The sequence below is a fragment of the Leptopilina boulardi genome, unplaced genomic scaffold, assembly GCF_019393585.1.
Source record: "Leptopilina boulardi isolate dan_hultmark-lab unplaced genomic scaffold, ZJU_Lbou_2.1 LbouV2_302, whole genome shotgun sequence".
NCBI classification, from domain to species: Eukaryota; Metazoa; Arthropoda; class Insecta; order Hymenoptera; family Figitidae; genus Leptopilina; species Leptopilina boulardi.
Window position 1 is genome coordinate 2,131,188 of NW_026137866.1, and position 17,581 is coordinate 2,148,768.

Genomic DNA, 17,581 nt, shown 5'->3' on the forward strand with positions numbered 1-17,581 from the left:
TTGAAAATATACAATAATATTTTCATCGGTGTATTCATATTTTTCACGGAATTTTTCTTTTTTTTTGAATTATTGAGGGCAGTATAAAAAATATATCGTTTCCCCGCTACAAGCCAAACAATTCACTTGATTGTAACATCAACCGAATACAATCGTTTTGTTTTAATTTTCCTAATCACGTTGAAAGTGGATGGGAATTTACAAAACACACAAAAACACTTATTATGTAAACACTAAGCAAAAAAAAAAAAACAAATGATTTTAAGAAAAAAAAAATATGAATTTTATGAACGTTATGAAAGGAGGGTAGAAAAAAAAATGAATTTCCCATCCACAGCTGATTATTTTCCAGCTTAAAGAAATTAATTACATTGATATTGAAGATAAAACTTCAACTGAGAATAATCTTATCTCGTGAAATGTTACCAAATTATTTGTACAATCATGAAAGTGACACCATCTTCGTAACTCACTATTTTACATCTTTTTTTTTCTCTCTTTTCAATGTTTCACAAAAGTTCTTGTTTTCATATTGTACGTCATGTTTTTTTCAATTTTCCCGCAATCCACTCTAATCCCTGATACAATCTGTAATTAAATTATAAAAATTTTTAATTTGAAAAAATTTCTTTTTTTTTTTTTAATTAATTTAATAAATTTACCCTTCGCCAGTTAAGGCACAACAACTTTGTATATGCCAAGGATGCCTTTTGATAGATGTTAAACCAAGTTCCTTGGAAATTTCAGCAGCTGTCATGCTACCTTTTAAATCCTGCTTATTTGCATAGACTAGAACTTTTGCTTTACTTAGTTCCTCATGATTTAACATTGAATGTAATTCTTCTTTTATTACATTCAATCTTTCTCTATCAGTACTGTCAATTACCATTATAATAAATTCAGTATTTGTATAATATGTCGACCATGCAGCTCGTAAACTTTGTTGTCCACCCAAGTCCCACATTATAAAATGAATATTTTTCCACACAACCTCCTCAACATTTGATCCAATTGTTGGAGACGTGTGTACAACTTCATTCATTAAAAATTGATAAAGAATTGTTGTTTTTCCCGCATTGTCCAATCCCACCATCACAATCTTATGCTCTATAAATTAACATTTTTTCTTTATCTACTTATAATAAAAAAAAAAAATTCTTTTAACAAATATTTAATTAGTTATTTGTTAAATTTTACTGTTAATTGTATAACAAAAAATGAAATCGTAGAGAAACTTTCACCTATATGAATTCTACAAGATTGCGATACTTTTCTATCGAAAAAAAAATAACTTTCTACTATAGTCAAGGGTATCAGTACCTGAATTACATAAAAGATTTTAAATTCATATTTTGTAATAGAAATGAAAATTTTCGAATTATTTAAATTAAAAGCCATATGTCTATTTTACAAAGAAAAAAAGAAAAATAATTAAGGAAATTTGAAATTCTTTGATAAAAATGTTAATCATTGAACAATGAAATCATAATAATACCTTCATTTCCAAAGAGGCTCCAAAGTTTAGAAAATAAAAGTCCCATACTTGACGTCAATGCTGAGAACGTAAATGATTACTAATTGTTTACTTTAAAAAAACTATCACAGCGCAATTTTGCTTGCGACAGCAAATTGTACTTGACTTTCGATTTGGAACATCTCGTAATCAAAGGGTTATGTTCAACGATCCATTTATATATACAATACTGTCAAAATAATATACAATTTTCAAAGATTTACGTAATCACACAATGGATGCTGGAAATGAACTGACTGATTAGATAAACAAAAAATGCACTAAGACAATGATAAACAAGAAAAAATATGCAGTTTTGCTCTAATTTAATGAAGTGAATCGCGACATGTTGCACTTTTCTTATTAAATACCCCAGCAACCAATTAGATCACATACATCACTTTCTTTTATTCCCTTCACCTCATTGGTCAATTCTGATTTCTTCTTCCACATGCGCAAAGATCTTTTGCGCATTGGCGCGTCATTTTGAAATTAAAAAATTTGATATTAAATAAAAAATTAATTAAAAAATAAAATAAATAATTAATAATAATAATAATTAATCTCAGTATTTTAGTTTAGTTTACATTTCCTTCGAATGTGTACATGGAAATTTTAATAAACAATTTCTACCATTTTTAAACAATATATATTTTTATTTATTATTTATAAATCAAGTTCTTTAAAATATATAAAATAAATAAGTACAATAACTTCTTTTTATTTTATAGATAAAACAAGAATAGATTTAAAACATATTGACTCAAAAGAAGTGAAGGCAAGCCAAAAAAAAATAAATGATGCATATATTGCATTATAATAGGTTAGGAAGTGATAAACAACAAAAAAAAATCTTTGATGTTATCAATTTGTATATAGTATGTATGATAACATGACTAGATAATGAAATATAACGGAAAATGGAAAGCAATAATGACCTTGCATAGTTTCCGATTGGTTGATTTGAGGTCTGCTGACCGAAGACATTTAATGACGGAACTTCATTACAATGACGAAATTCATTTGAACGTGAACATCAATTTAAAGTTGTTGGACACTTGTTGCTCTGATATTGTGGAAGTCACTTGAAAATTTTATTTATAAATTTATCACAAATTATTTAATATCATGACAGAACCGTGAGTAATAAATAAACAAATTGTATTAATAATATTTCAATATTAATTTTTAGGTTATAATTCAAAAAATTTTCTTACTCCAAGAAACAAACTTTTCATCAAATGTCAAGTCATTCTTACTTTTAAATTTACATAATAATTGATATTTTTGTTGACTATAAGTAATTTTCAAAATTTAAATAAATTTTTTAATATAACCTATAAACTTTAAATCCTTTAGATTTTTTTTTTTAAATAACATTTTTGTATTTAATGTTACTGTAAAATTTATTATTGTTAATTATTGTTAATTATTATTATTAATTATTTTAATTAATTTATTAATAATAAATTTATCTAATAGTATTAATTAATGATTTAATAATATTAGCAATAGACAATAATATTCAGGAATAGTTTTTTTTTAAAAAAATTCTTGATGATTTTTATAATTTCTAAAAAAGAAAATTCTGAAGACAATTTTAAACGAATTGAAAACAGTTATCTACTTATTTTTTTATAACAAGTTAGATTTGTTTAATATATATATTTATTAAAACAGTGACGTCAAAAGAGTTTATCTCAACACTTTGTAATAATGAAAAACATTCATTTTTTTTATTATTACTGCCTTTTCAAGAATTTTATACATTATAAGCTATTATTATTATGTAATTGAAAATTTTAATATTTCAAAGTAATTTTAGTTCTAATCTAAGAAAAATTGTTTTTTAATCATCTTTTTATATCCTAACATTTAAATTACTTAATTTTAAAAAAATTCCGTCCCTTTTTTTTAAATACATTTTTCAAATATGATATTTTGTTTGATATTAATATTAATTAATATTTATATTAATATTTAAATTATTTAAAGAAATTTTTATATTTGAATATTAAAAATGATATCTTTTCAGAGTAGCAGATATCGCCTTAATTGGTTTGGCTGTCATGGGCCAGAATTTAATTCTAAACATGAACGATCATGGATTTGTTGTTTGTGCCTACAATCGTACAACAGAAAAAGTTACATCGTTTCTTCAAAATGAAGCCAAGGGAACAAAAATTGTTGGCGCTTATAGTTTAGAGGAAATGGTCAGCAAATTGAAAAAACCCCGACGAGTAATGTTACTTGTTAAAGGTAATTTTATTTTCTATAAAATTAAAGATTTTATAACAATTTCATATATTAATTGTAAATTTTATTTTCAGCCGGTTCAGCTGTTGATGATTTCATTGGGAAATTGGTGCCACTTTTATCTAAAGGAGATATTATAATCGATGGAGGTAATTCCGAATATCAGGACACACAGAGACGAACTCAGGATTTGGAAAAAAAGGGTATTTTATTTGTTGGAAGTGGAGTTAGTGGCGGAGAAGATGGAGCACGTTATGGACCATCATTGATGCCTGGAGGAAATCCAAAAGCATGGCCACATATTAAACCAATTTTTCAAGTAAGAAAATCTCGCAAAAGAATGGAGAATTTTTTTGGAAAATTTGAAACGATCTTCTTTTTTTTCAGGCAATTTGTGCAAAAGCTGATGGGGAGCCTTGTTGTGATTGGGTTGGAGAAACTGGTGCTGGACATTTTGTTAAAATGGTACACAATGGAATTGAATATGGTGATATGCAAATAATTTGTGAGGCTTATCATATTATGAGAAATGGACTTCGTTTAACACCTGCGGAAATGAGTAAAACATTCGACGAATGGAATAAAGGCGATTTGGATTCATTTCTCATTGAAATAACAAGGGATATACTTAAATATAAAGATGATAAAGGTTATCTTTTGGAGAGAATTCGTGATACTGCTGGACAAAAAGGAACGGGAAAATGGACAGCAATTGCTGCATTGGATTATGGAATTCCAGTAACTCTAATTGGTGAATCAGTATTTGGAAGATGTCTTTCGGCATTAAAGAGCGAGAGAGTTGAAGCAAGTTCAGTATTGGCTGGACCAAATAATGTCTATGAGGGTGATAAAAAAGTTTTTCTCGAACATTTGGGAAATGCTCTTTATGCGGCGAAAATTATTTCCTACGCTCAAGGTTTTATGCTTCTCAGAGAGGCAGCGAAAATTCATAATTGGAATCTTAATTACGGTGGAATTGCTCTTATGTGGCGAGGTGGTTGTATCATCAGAAGGTAATTTATTTTTTTTTTCTCATATTAAATTTTACATTGTTATATTGTTTTTTTTTTTATTTTCCAGTGCCTTTCTTGGAAATATTAAACAAGCCTTTGACAAAAATCCAAAATTAACGAATTTGCTGTTGGATGATTTCTTTGCAAAGGCCATGAAACGTTGTCAAGGAAGTGTTAGAGTTATTGTCTCGAATGCCGTCGCTCTTGGAATTCCAACTCCTGCATTGTCGACTGCTTTAGCCTTCTATGATGGTTTTCGAACAGCTCAACTTCCGGCAAATTTATTGCAAGCACAACGTGACTATTTTGGAGCGCACACTTATGAACTTCTCGGTGAGGAAGGTAAATTTGTTCACACCAATTGGACAGGTCATGGGGGTAATGTTTCTGCATCTACATATGATGCATGAAATTTGCAATAGAGAGAAATTTGTTTTTTTTTTTCTACCACATTCCCAAGGGAAATTCTATTTTAATTTTCAAAAAACTAGAAAATATTTTCATATCCCATTCGTTCATTAAGATATGACATAGAATAAGATGTAGATATTATGCAATGTACAAAGATTTTGTTCGTTTTTCGGTAAATTTCATTTTTTACTAAAAATAAACAAAATTCAAAAAAAAGAACTATATGGAAATAATTTATAAAATTATTTTTGAAAATATTTTTCAATTATAATTCCTGTTTATTTGAATATTTCGTTGAAAGTAAAAGCAAAAGAGAAAGTTTACTTCACAGATGAATAACTGTAACTGATTGAATTCAAAAAGAGATACATTTTTTTTTTTCAAACAAGTTTTTAATTTAATTTAATTTTAATTCTCTAGTTTTTTGATTTGTTTAGGAAATCGCGAGCGGATATATGATGAATATAATATTTTTAAAAATTAAACGGTATTCGTGTTACGTGGAAACCTGTTTTGTGGTATTATTAAATATTCTTCAGGAACGGACACACCTGAATCTCTTTTTTTTAGGTGAAAAAATTGTTAATTTTAACAAAAGTATGAAATTATATAGTTAATTTATTTTTATATATTTTTTTTAATGAAAATTACAGTCATCTTAAAAAAGTAGAACAACTTTTTCTCCTCTTACTTTAGAGATTATTGTTTATTAAGGTTGGAGGCAAATAATGTCGAGATCTTAAATCTAACGGTGTTTAATTGTGATACCATTATTTCAGGTAAGTGCTGGAAAATTACTTTTAAAAATTTTTTGTTATAGTTACGTACGCTTTCTTTTTTTTTATAAATTATTAGAATTTAATAATAATAACAATGAAAAATTATTCATATCAATAAAAAATATTAATTAATAATATATAAATTTAAAAATTAATTAATATAATTGAAAAATGTTTTATGTAGAAAAATAATTGTGTCACAATATACCTAATAAAAAAAAAAATGAAACTAAAATAAACGATTTACATGGATGAATATGAAAAGTATCATTATATTGTTATAACATATTATTAAATTCACATTTTCTCTTTCAAGTAACAGGAAAAGTCACAGAACCATAAGACGTATATTGGAGCATGACATTTTTATAAACTAGTATTTCATAAATCTTTAATTGAAAATAAAATTTTTATTGAAAAAAACCATTTTATATATTATAAATTTTAATAATTTATTAACGCTATATTTTTTTAAGATGCAATAAATAGAATATAATTTTACAAATATTTCCCTCCTATTTAAATTGCAATTATATTTATTTTAAAAAATTCAAAAAAATTTTTCCACCCCTTTTTTTAAAATTTAGCCCCTGTTTATAGGCTATTTTTTCTACATAAATGCTATTCGGTATCTATACTCATTCTATTGATTTTTTTTTACACAAAAATAATAATCAGATTGTTTACTCTCGTGTTTAATGGTGTTTATTTAATTTATATACAATATAAAGAGAAAAATTTGCATCACAGAAAGTTGGAAATTAGTGTAGATAATTTAAACAAATGAAAAAAACAATAATAATGAAGAGAATGACTTAGAAATGCATTTGTTTTAAGGATTAGAAATATAACATAACCTAGAAATTGTTCCGAAAAAAAAAAAAAGAAGTTGGTATACGCAATCTTATCAGATAAAGTGTGTTTTACATTACGCAAAAGAAGTTCAATAATAAAAAGAAAGGAGAAAATATTCATACGGTCCTGTTAAATAAGATTGTAGTTTTCGCTTCAAGTTTCCCACATATAGTCGCCGGCGCAGTGTGCCTCTTTTCGGTTTCTCGTCTTCAGTTGCAAAATGGCCGATCACAGGGAAAGAGATTCATATTATTCGTCTGATCCAAGATCAAAAAATGATGATCCACCTAATTCACGTTTATTTGTTATTTGCCATAAAAGTCTCGAGGAAGATGATCTTCGAAAGGCATTTGAGAAATTTGGCAAAATTGAAGATATTTGGGTGGTTAAGGATCGGAATACAGGAGAAAATAAAGGTATATATATATACAACATATAAAAAAAAAAACTTGTCTTTACCCTTAAACTCCTAATCGATAAATATTTTCTCTTCGTTTTATTCATTTTCATTCTATTGTAAATAATTAATTACTTCTTTCTCATTACATAATTGATTGTTGCTGTTACGCGCTTCTCTTTTTAATCATATATTCGATAACTCTCACAATTGTATTCGTGTTTTTTTTTTTTTTTTTTAGTATGGTAGATAAAATTGAAGATAACAAAAGTTTCACCGGCTGATTGTGAAGAAAAAAGAATTATTATTACTGATCACGTTCGCATAAATTTTTACCCTATTTTTTTAAAGTGAAGAATTTTAATCTTTTGAATATTGAGATTTCTCTTTTTTAGCGATTTAAATAAAAAAGATCGAAAATTTTGCACGATTTCTAATTTCTGTGAGGCATTATTAATTATAAATTAATGTTTCATTATTTTTAGGTAGAGGTAATTTTATTCTTCTGTTAATTTATTTAGATCTGAAATAATATTTTCAAAAATAACAAATCGCGAGCTGAAATATTATAGAGATATAATCTTATTAGTTTAACTGTATTAGAATGGAATAATTTATTATCCGGATAGATTTTTTTTTCTAGTACTAATCTATTTAGTTACTTTTTTGTGTTTAAAAAATTATTATTTAACTTAAAAGTAAAATTTTATTTTCAAAATTTTGCAATTGATTTTAAAAATTAATATTTTAAAGTTTGAAAACTGAATACGTACCACATGCTTTGATTTGAACTTTCTTCAAAAAAGCTATTAATATATATCGTGTCTCTACACATGATTTTCAACTTCCACGTGTTTGGTACTTGTGCTAAAATCATCTTTGGTTTCTATAAATATATCCTTAAGTCATAACAAACATTTTTAGGCTTTATTTGATAAAAAAATAATTAAAATTTTTTTATTCCTTTTTTTTATTATATTTTAGTTGATTTTTTTCCCTATTGGAAAAATGAATTTTATTTATAATTTGCGAAAAAGGAATAAATTATATGATCTGATAATTTTTTTTTTTACAGGCGTGACTTATATTAAATTTTCGAAAACATCGGAAGCTGCCTGTGCCCTTGAGGAGATGAACGGTAAAATGTTGGGTTCCGTGGGACGTCCAATAAAAGTCATGATTGCCTCCAAGTAGGTTTACAAAAAAAAAATATATTTTTACGAATATTTGTTTCGTAGAAAAAAATTAATTTTCTTTCTTTCAGTCGAGATCAAGGATCGGTACGTGAGACAAACGAAGAGGAACGATGGGTACGATTATTTTGTGTTTTACCGAAATCAATGACCGACACTGAATTACAGCAAGAATTTTCAAAATTTGGAGCAATTGAATATGCAACAGTGGTAAAGGATAGAAATACAAATGAATCAAAAGGTTTTGGTTACGTGAAATTTAGAAAGGTATCGAGTGCCGCTAAAGCATTTGAGGAATGTGATCGAAAATATAAAGCTGTTTTTGCTGAGCCAAAAAAACCAAAACCCGATCATAACGATTCAAAATATAGTAATGGTCTCTCAGTATCATATGATAATATGGGTGGAGGTGGTGGTGGTGGTGGTTATGGTTCATCAAATTTTGGTAAAAGTAGCATTAGCCTTGAAATTGCTGCCAATTATCCAAATAATGAAGGTTACACAAGATTACAAGTAATTGCACATCCGGCATTAAATCAAGATCAATTGTGGAAATTATTTGACATTGTACCGGGTTTAGATTATTGTAGCTTGAAAACAGACATGAGGTATAGAATGCCAAGGGGTCAAGTAACTGTTGCCTATTTAAATCCCAACGCGGCGGCATATGCGCGAGAAAAGTTTCATGGTTTCGAATATCCACCGGGACATAGAATGATTGTTAAACCCGATATGAGTAGTGCTCCATCGTCAAAAAATCAATTAAAACCCGGTGGCTCAAATCTTGGTGGTCTCGCAAATGCAAGAACAGATTTAGTTCATTTGGCAGAAACAATTGCACAAGCTACCTCATTAATTCAAGCAGCTGGATTAACTGCTCCTTGTATGTATTATTTCTTTTAATAAACATTTTATTTTAATAAATATTTAAAGTATTAAATTTTTTACAGCTTTCGATTCATCGCTATTGAAATTGCCTCCTCCGCAAGCAATGGCAAGTATCGATGCTGATGTGGCAAAAAGATGTTTCATCGTTTGTGGTCCACCAATTCCTCCGATTCATGCAATGAAAGATGCATTCTGTAGATTTGGAAATCTAATCGATGTTTATATGTTGCCGGGAAAAAATTGTGGCTATGCAAAATATGCAAGCGTTGAAAGTGCTAATAAAGCAATAGAGGTATATCTATTATTTTGGTTTAAGGGGTTAGGGGTAGTCAGAGGCACGAAAAAATGAGAATTTTCAGTATTTTTTTTTGCTATTAAATAATTTTATTTTACAAAAGTAGTAATATGGTATTATTAAACAATGTTTTGACTTGAAGTCACGAAAATTTAAAAAAAAAAAAATTTTTATTTCCGAAGTTACAGCTGTTTGTGTTAACCCAGTTCCAAAAAAAGGTCCTTGCGGTGACAATCATAAGTCCTTGGAGATTAATCAGAAATCAATCGGATAAAAAAAATTAGTTTTATAAATAAATAATCCTGGGCCTGATCGAAGGATTTTTTTTTTTTTCAAAAATTAACAAAATGGCGGCCTCAGGAAATTTTTGTCTAGATTTTTGGGAAAAAATCAACAGTTAATTGGTCTTAAAAAATCGAAATTTTTCAAAAAAAAAAAAATCCTTCGATCAGGCCCGAGTTTATTATGTATTCTAAAAGCTGTATAAATTTCATTAAAATCGACTGAGCGGTTTTCGAGTTATAGTTGTCACCAGTTCAAAAAACATAGTTTTGAGAAAAACGCGTTTAGTTTCACACTAGATTTACGTACAAAAAAACGAATTATTAAATTACTTACACCGAGTCATCTATTCCTGGGCCATATTAATTTAGGTACTACTACATATACCCAAGTCTAAGTTCATCGATGACAATAGAACCCTAAAAGCCGATTTCTTGCAGCTGACACTAGCTGCAAGCGCTCCCGAGCGCTTTAAAAGGCCCGAGCTCTCTTTGTTATTTGTCGAATAACTTAAAAACGAATTATCGGATTAACTTGAAATTTTCAGAGATTATTTTTAAGATATTTTACTTAACGAAAATGCAAAAAAAAAAAATTTGATTTTTTGAAAATTCTGACTACCCCTAACCCCTTAAAAAAATTTAATAAATAAAAATTATTTCTTAAAATTTAACTATTTTCAGAATCTTCATGGACAGGAAATATGTGGCTCTAGATGGAAAGTATTGGAGGCCGAGGAGAGAAATGTGGGCGAGGATCGAAGGAAGCGATTGAGAATGGATGAGGATGAACACTAAATGTCTTGCTATTTTTTTTCATGTAACGTAAGTAAATTCCGAGAGATGACGAACGAAAACTGAAAAAAAAAATTAATATTTATGTCAAGACTATTTTTTTTTTTTTAATATCTTCGACGTTTGTTTCTTTTTTCTCAATGGAAATTAAGGAAAAATGTAATTTTTCTATTTGTCTTCACAGACTGACTGGTATACACAAGCTGGACGCACGCAACAAAAAATAATTGAGACGAATTATAAAGACACTTGACTTCGTTGGGCCTGGAACCAAGGAAAACTACTCCAACTACCTAATTTAACAGTCATTCATAGTTTGTTACATCTCCATCACTGAAAACCTTTACGTTACATTACTTTAAACCTTGTCTTTTTACACTCTTCACTGGACCCCCCCACTTTTTTTTTCTTTTTTTTTTTTAAATGGTATAATTCTCAAAAGTGTGTGCGATATAATTCTACATTTATAAAATGTAAATTATTAAATTAAATATTTACAAAATCATAATTTTAATGGTAAATTATCATTTTGAAAATAAAGGAAATTGTTTTCTTATTTTTAATTTTTGTTTTAAAACAAAAAATTTTTTAGCACAAACTTTTAAGAAATAAAATATACCTTTAGAATTAGTTTTTTTCTTAATATTATGAAAGCAAGGATTTATTTTAAAAAAATCCACAGTGACTCACTGTTCAAATTTCAAATTCAAATTGATGACATTATAAAATTTCATCCCACGCAGATACGTTATTATGTGATTGGCAATTTTATTAATACTTCTTTTTTTTGAATATTTCAAACTTGATGTGAATTTTGATCTTTAAAAAAAAGAATCACATACTATTGTATCGAAATATGATCAAAATTATTTTATTGAATCGACAATTTTTGGGCAAAATTTTTTTTGTTTATTTTTCAATAATATTGCGAAGGATTTGAATTAACAAAATGAATTGATTTACACATTTATACCTCCTCTTGATTGCATCATATTTTCCACAGGAAATTTTATTTATTTTTTTTTTTTTTTTTGGAAATATATCATGCTCTTGAGATCCGCACACTTTTTTTAATGTTTAATTTGTAAATAGATTCGTTTCTTTGTACTTGTCAAGTATATTTCGCGAAGAAACAAATAAGATAATTAAATGCAAGCGACATATTAAAAAAAAAATATATATATATATATTTCCAAAAATATCTGTATAAATATATATTATAATTTTGCTTTTATTTCGGATAAAACGCGATCAATATACATTATTGATATGATATTCATTCACATATATAGGTACATCAATGAACGTTATTTTACACTTGAAAAAAAAAAATGTACAATTTTTGTTTTCGACACAATCTGAAGTATGATATAGTTTGTATTGTGTTAATTTACGAAAAAAAATTTCGAAATATATTTGCGATGTCAACAATCTGTGATGGACCCATTTTTGCTATATATTAATAAAAAAAATAAAAAAAAAAAAAAAATGCGATATAGACATTTACTTTTTTGTGACTGTATACAGCGAGTGGTCTCAGGTGACTGTAACAGACACTGCATTCAAATATATACACAATTATGAACTCAAAATTTAACAAGGACTTTTACTTACTTATTTGGTATAAAAGAATTTTCAAACAAATTTTTTCTATTTATTTTTTTTTTTTATTAAATTAATTTTTCATGAAATAATACAATTTTGTTTTTATATTTTCAGACAATGAGAAAACCAGTACCTGATGACTGTGATAATTCCTAGCGTTTAGGAAAATTATTTTATATACTTTACTACAAATAAAAAGTTTATAAAACATTGAAAATATATTTTCCAGGTAAATAAAAATTGTAATTATATTAAAAATTTTAAGACACTAAAATTTATATTTATTTCAGATAATTCACTTGAACAACAATGGTTTCATGGCAAGTCGCGAGCTTCTTCTTTGAATTTGAATTTGAATATCCTCCAAATATTTTCCTTTTGTTTCTGGAACAATTAAATTACTGATAATTGGACCAATAAGACACATAACAGCAAAGAACCAAAAAGTTCCATAAATTCCAATAGTTTCGGTCATTGGTATAAAATTGACAATGATGAGAAAACCAACGAATGCCTCAGCTGTTAATGCAAATGAAGCAGCGAGAACTTTGACTTTAATTGAAAATACTTCACCAACAAATACAGCAGGTACGTGAGCAAGTCCAATATTAAATGTAATTACATGAATCATTAGACCAACAAATGGCAACCAATTAAATGTAGTGCAATCAATTTTCAGATAATTTTGAAGAAAAAAAAAGAAACCAACCACAGTTAATGCTAAACAAGTTCCAAAAGCTGAGATCAAAAGAATTATTTTCCTTCCCAATATATCGATAAGACTTGTTGTTATAATTCCGGAAAATACTTTTCCCGCACAGAGAATAACTATTAAATATTTTGATTCCAAAGAAAATCCCGATTGATTCAATATTTCTTGACCATAAACAACAATTGCAGTTATTCCCGAAAGTTGTTTTGTCACTTTGAGAAATAATAAAGCAAGAAAACTTCGTCGACATCCACTTGTACTGTAAAGTTCATGAAAACTACTTTTACAATTTTCTCGACTCTCAACAATTGCCGCTTTCATTCTTTCTAAATCAAGTTTTATATCATCTTTATTGTCAGTATTTTTTAATTTCATCAATGTATTTATTGCCTCATCATCACGTCCACGAATCAATAAATAATATGGTGTTTCAGGCATAAATGCAAATGTAATGAGAAAAATAATTGGAATTAAAAAACCTAATTTATTAACTGTTTCATATGAAAGAAAAGCGCCAATTGTGATCATATAAAAAATACCAAGGGAAAATGAAAGTATTTGTATTGACGAAAGTGTTCCACGAATTTTTTTATCAGCTATCTCGCCAGCATAAATCATTGAAACTATAAAACTAAAATCACTAATTCCCGATATTATACGAGCAATATAGAGAGCATGAACCGATTGTGATTGATTAATTAATAGCCAACCAACTATTTGTGAGAGGCCAACTAAAATAAGACTCAATTTACGACCAAGACGATCCATCAAAAATGGACTTGATGCAAAGCCAACAATCATTCCAATATAATTTAATGATGCAATTAAAGATCCTTGCATTTCGGTGATTTGTATTTTGGAATTTTCACTCTTGAGATGTGGAATTGCTGATGTTGACCATGCTATACACGTTGCAGTACCCGCCATTGTCAATGATGCTAAGAAGAAAATTAATTTTTATTACTGTAAATATACAATTTTTTTTTTAAATTTTATATACAATTGAACTAACAATAAGAATAATCGTACGATTTTAAACTCGAATAGTTGTGACCTTTTCATTTTTAAAATTAGAATTCTAGTTCTTTTTTTCGTATCTTTTTTTTTCAACATCAGGAATAAATTTGACTAAAATTAATAATTAAGAGAAAATTTATTTTTAATTTAAATTTTTTTGAAAACTAATAAAAAAAAAGGTTTTATTTTGAAAAATAAAAAAAAATTTCTTTCTAATTCAGTTAATTTTTAATTATTATTATCTAACAAATTAATTCAATGAAAATAACATTGAAGTTAAAATGATTAAAAAATATTGAGTTTTCACTTTGTTTCTATTTATAAAATTGTACCCGTTTCCTGAGTATTTCGCTTTCTCATTATCAATCGGAAAACACTTGTTCCATGTGAAAGTTTTGTAAAATAAAAATATTTAATAAGTCACAATTTTTTTTTTATAAAAATAAAATTTTTTTTTTTTATGAATTTCCATTAAATTATTTTTTAATTTAATATAGATTTAATTGATAATTAAATAAATTACCACTAATTGCAGCTGTATATTGAAGTAATGTCCCTCCATTTGATGATTGTTTTTTATCAGCATTGTCAGGATCACACATATTTTTTTTTAACACTAGTTCTTTGTTTTAAATTTAAATGTTTTAGAAAATTTGCACAATTATTTTAAAAGTATTCTTTAATTAATGAATATTCAAATGATTTTTCATTTTTTATAAATAAAAATCTTAAAAATTTTTTAATTTATAAATTACAAAAATTAAATTAAACAAATATTTAGAAGATGTTATCTTTTTATTTAAATGTACTTTTTAATTAATTACATTTACTTAACATGAGATGTTTCTTATTTCAGAATGCCTCGGACGATACTGGAAATTCTTGACTGGAGTATGTGTTTCTTATGCAAATAAGGAAAGAAAAAAAAAAAGCATTGCTTGGAAGGGAAAGTGTGATCACAATATTCGAAAGGATATAACAAGAAATTTAAGAACGAAAGAATTGATAAATTTAGAAAAATTAATATTTTTCTACAAAAAATAATTAAGAAATTTTTTTTTTATTTTTTTACGCCTTAAATTGAATTTAAATTTACTATTTTGTAATTTTTTTTCTAAATAGTATTTTTAAAGAAATTTTATTAAGTAAACTAAAAGTAAAGGATTTCTAGTTTGAAATTAATTTTATTTATCTAATTATTAATTATAATAATTGACAAACAACCATATTAACTTGAGTACAAATTGAATTAGTTGTTATTTCTTTAAATTCACGATCTCTGACAAAATTTGCTTCCTTGATTAAAGTTCGAAGATTACAATAATTATCACCGTGATCAAACAGTAAAAATTCATTTGATTCAGATTTTCCCTAAAGATATAAAAAAATTTTTTTTTAAATTTAAATTAAAATTTTTTTTTTTGTTAAATAAAATAAGACTCACGATGGCTGTACAACTTTTATCGGTTCCTTCTTCAAATAATATTTTAATTATATTAATTGTATAAATAGGTGAAATTCTATTTGCTATTATTACATTGTCATCGGATTTTTTCAACTAAAATTGTTTTATTTGATAAACATTAATGTAATAAGATTATTAAATAACAAAATTAATTATAATTTTTTTTTTTTTGATAAAATTTTATATTATTACAGAATATGAACATCTTCGTCCATTTGTACCACAATCGTGAGATGATTTTTTCAGTATCTGCCATCTTAATCGTTGAATCACATGAATACAAGGTTCTTTAAATATCCTAAAAAATTTATTTTCAAATAAAATGATTTCAAATAAAAATTATATATTCAAAATCAATTGTAAAAGGGTTTTTTTTTATTTTAATTTTCAGATTAAATAAATTAAAAAAATTTTGATTAAATTTTTATTTGAAAACAATTTTTAGAATAATTATAAATTATTATCTTTTTTTTAAAATTATTATTTATTTATTAAAATTTATAAAAGGGTGATAAATTATACTACCATTTTACGGTACAAGAGGCAGGAAGTGGATAGGGAAAAATAGAATAAGCAAAGAATATACAAGGAGGAATTATAATCAAACTAAGAATAAAATATAGGTGACAAAATTTTAATAAATTATATTTTTTAATTTTTCTTTTAATTGAAATTCCTTCTATTCGTTGAAGTCTTCCTGAAATTCTCTGATATTGAACAATTTGCTGACAATCACAAATATTTTTCTGTCCCATTTTTATTTGCCTTTTTTAAAAAAAACTTTCTAATTTATTAGTTTTTACATTCTTCTATTTTTGATTTTATTAATTTAATTAGATATTTTAATTAAACATATTTATAGGTTGTTTTTATTCAGTTTTTTTTTGACATTTCTTTGTTAATTGTGTTAGTTTTTTGTTTAATAATAAATACGATATAAAATGTTTTTTCTGAAAAATAATTATTTAATTATTTTATTAATAATTATTCTTTTTCACTAATTTTTTATGAATATAAGTTTTTTGTATGTAATAATTAGAAAATTTGAATTTGAATACTAAATTTCTATTGGTTGAATAATCGACCAATAGAAAGTCTCAAAAGAACATAGAGAAATTTCCCATCATGCAATGGATGAACTTCCGCTTTTATTTATTGTCAATTTTAATTATTTTAGAGAAGTTTTAAAAGAAGATAATTATTTAATTAGATTTTTATCATATTTATGTAATTTTTAATGATATTTATTAGTAAATTATTTGTATATAAATCGTCAAGAAAATTAATTGTGTATCCCCCTCCAACCACCGAGGTCATTTCCTGTTCGTTCGCCATTGCGTACTCACGTCGCTGCTGTTGGTACTTGTTTGTACCTTTGAATAATTTTCCTTGCACATTTCTCTTATTTACAGGAATTTTTTTTAAAGAAATACAGGTAAATATAACATTATAATTTTTTTTGTTTAAAGTTGTTTGTCGAGACAATTGACGACATATTTAGCCAATCAACAACAATTTGCGACATTTTTCCAAAATGGCGTCTTGTCGCCACACTTGGTGATAATTGCTAAATAATAGAACGTATTTGTTTTGCAGCTTAAATGGTGTTAATTAGTGAAACAAAGGGAAGTTTTGTTTCGGGCCTTTTAGTTTTCGGTCTCTTTGTAAGGTTAGGTGCCAAATTTCTCAAAATTGGTTCCTAATCCAGAAGAGGGATCTCTGAAAGCTAATGGGCTATTGAAACTGTATCTGCACTGGAGGAAATTTGCTGTTAATTGGTAAGTTTGCATAAATTAAAAAGTTGTGTATAATTATGTTTGGACCATCTTTTGATCTGATTTTTATTACATGTTTAATTTGCTTGTCAAAAGCTGTCAAAAGTAATTTTGAGGTTATATTCCTAATTGATAATTTCTATTTTTTTTTTTAATTTTATATATTTTATCCGGGTTTTTTTTCTTTAATTTTAATATAAAACAGGTATGTTTAATTCGCTTATTGTCAAAAGCTGTCAAAAGTAATTTTGAGGTTATATTCCTAATTGACAATTTCTATTTTTTAAAATTATTTTTATATATTTTATCCGGGTTTTTTTCTTTAATTTTA

General features: G+C 26.3%; 5 protein-coding genes across 6 annotated transcripts; 2 read left to right on the forward strand and 3 right to left on the reverse strand.

Moving 5' to 3' along the window:
* Positions 1-51: 51 nt before the first annotated feature.
* On the reverse strand, positions 52-1,892 carry LOC127282822 (ADP-ribosylation factor-like protein 5B). The gene is made up of 3 exons (XM_051307334.1): positions 1,496-1,892; positions 663-1,107; positions 52-588 (listed from the first exon to the last, which is right to left on the reverse strand). Exons 1-3 carry the CDS (start codon positions 1,539-1,541, stop codon positions 540-542), a joined length of 540 nt encoding a protein of 179 aa, XP_051163291.1. The 5' UTR covers positions 1,542-1,892; the 3' UTR covers positions 52-539.
* A 588-nt stretch (positions 1,893-2,480) lies between these two features.
* Positions 2,481-5,412, forward strand: LOC127282826 (6-phosphogluconate dehydrogenase, decarboxylating). Its single transcript, XM_051307337.1, has 5 exons — positions 2,481-2,652; positions 3,549-3,772; positions 3,844-4,088; positions 4,157-4,782; positions 4,850-5,412. Exons 1-5 carry the CDS (start codon positions 2,642-2,644, stop codon positions 5,190-5,192), a joined length of 1,449 nt encoding a protein of 482 aa, XP_051163294.1. The 5' UTR covers positions 2,481-2,641; the 3' UTR covers positions 5,193-5,412.
* A 1,219-nt stretch (positions 5,413-6,631) lies between these two features.
* LOC127282695 (RNA-binding protein 45) lies at positions 6,632-12,718 on the forward strand. 2 transcript variants are annotated; one of them, XR_007843236.1, is made up of 7 exons: positions 6,632-7,243; positions 8,300-8,414; positions 8,489-9,300; positions 9,368-9,597; positions 10,566-10,706; positions 12,396-12,510; positions 12,572-12,718. XR_007843236.1 is itself a non-coding variant. In XM_051307121.1 (6 exons), exons 1-5 carry the CDS (start codon positions 7,048-7,050, stop codon positions 10,677-10,679), a joined length of 1,467 nt encoding a protein of 488 aa, XP_051163078.1. In that variant the 5' UTR covers positions 6,632-7,047; the 3' UTR covers positions 10,680-10,706; positions 10,861-12,165. The 2 variants fall into 2 exon arrangements, 1 of the variants encoding a protein (XP_051163078.1); XM_051307121.1 differs by lacking the exons at positions 12,396-12,510; positions 12,572-12,718 and adding an exon at positions 10,861-12,165.
* Positions 12,577-14,844, reverse strand: LOC127282696 (facilitated trehalose transporter Tret1-like). The gene is made up of 2 exons (XM_051307122.1): positions 14,534-14,844; positions 12,577-13,931 (listed from the first exon to the last, which is right to left on the reverse strand). The coding sequence occupies exons 1-2, from the start codon at positions 14,610-14,612 to the stop codon at positions 12,577-12,579; spliced, it is 1,434 nt and encodes a 477-aa protein (XP_051163079.1). The 5' UTR covers positions 14,613-14,844.
* A 330-nt stretch (positions 14,845-15,174) lies between these two features.
* Positions 15,175-16,340, reverse strand: LOC127282697 (uncharacterized). Its single transcript, XM_051307123.1, has 4 exons — positions 16,001-16,340; positions 15,668-15,773; positions 15,455-15,568; positions 15,175-15,381 (listed from the first exon to the last, which is right to left on the reverse strand). Exons 1-4 carry the CDS (start codon positions 16,228-16,230, stop codon positions 15,214-15,216), a joined length of 618 nt encoding a protein of 205 aa, XP_051163080.1. The 5' UTR covers positions 16,231-16,340; the 3' UTR covers positions 15,175-15,213.
* Between the last annotated feature and the right edge of the window lie 1,241 nt (positions 16,341-17,581).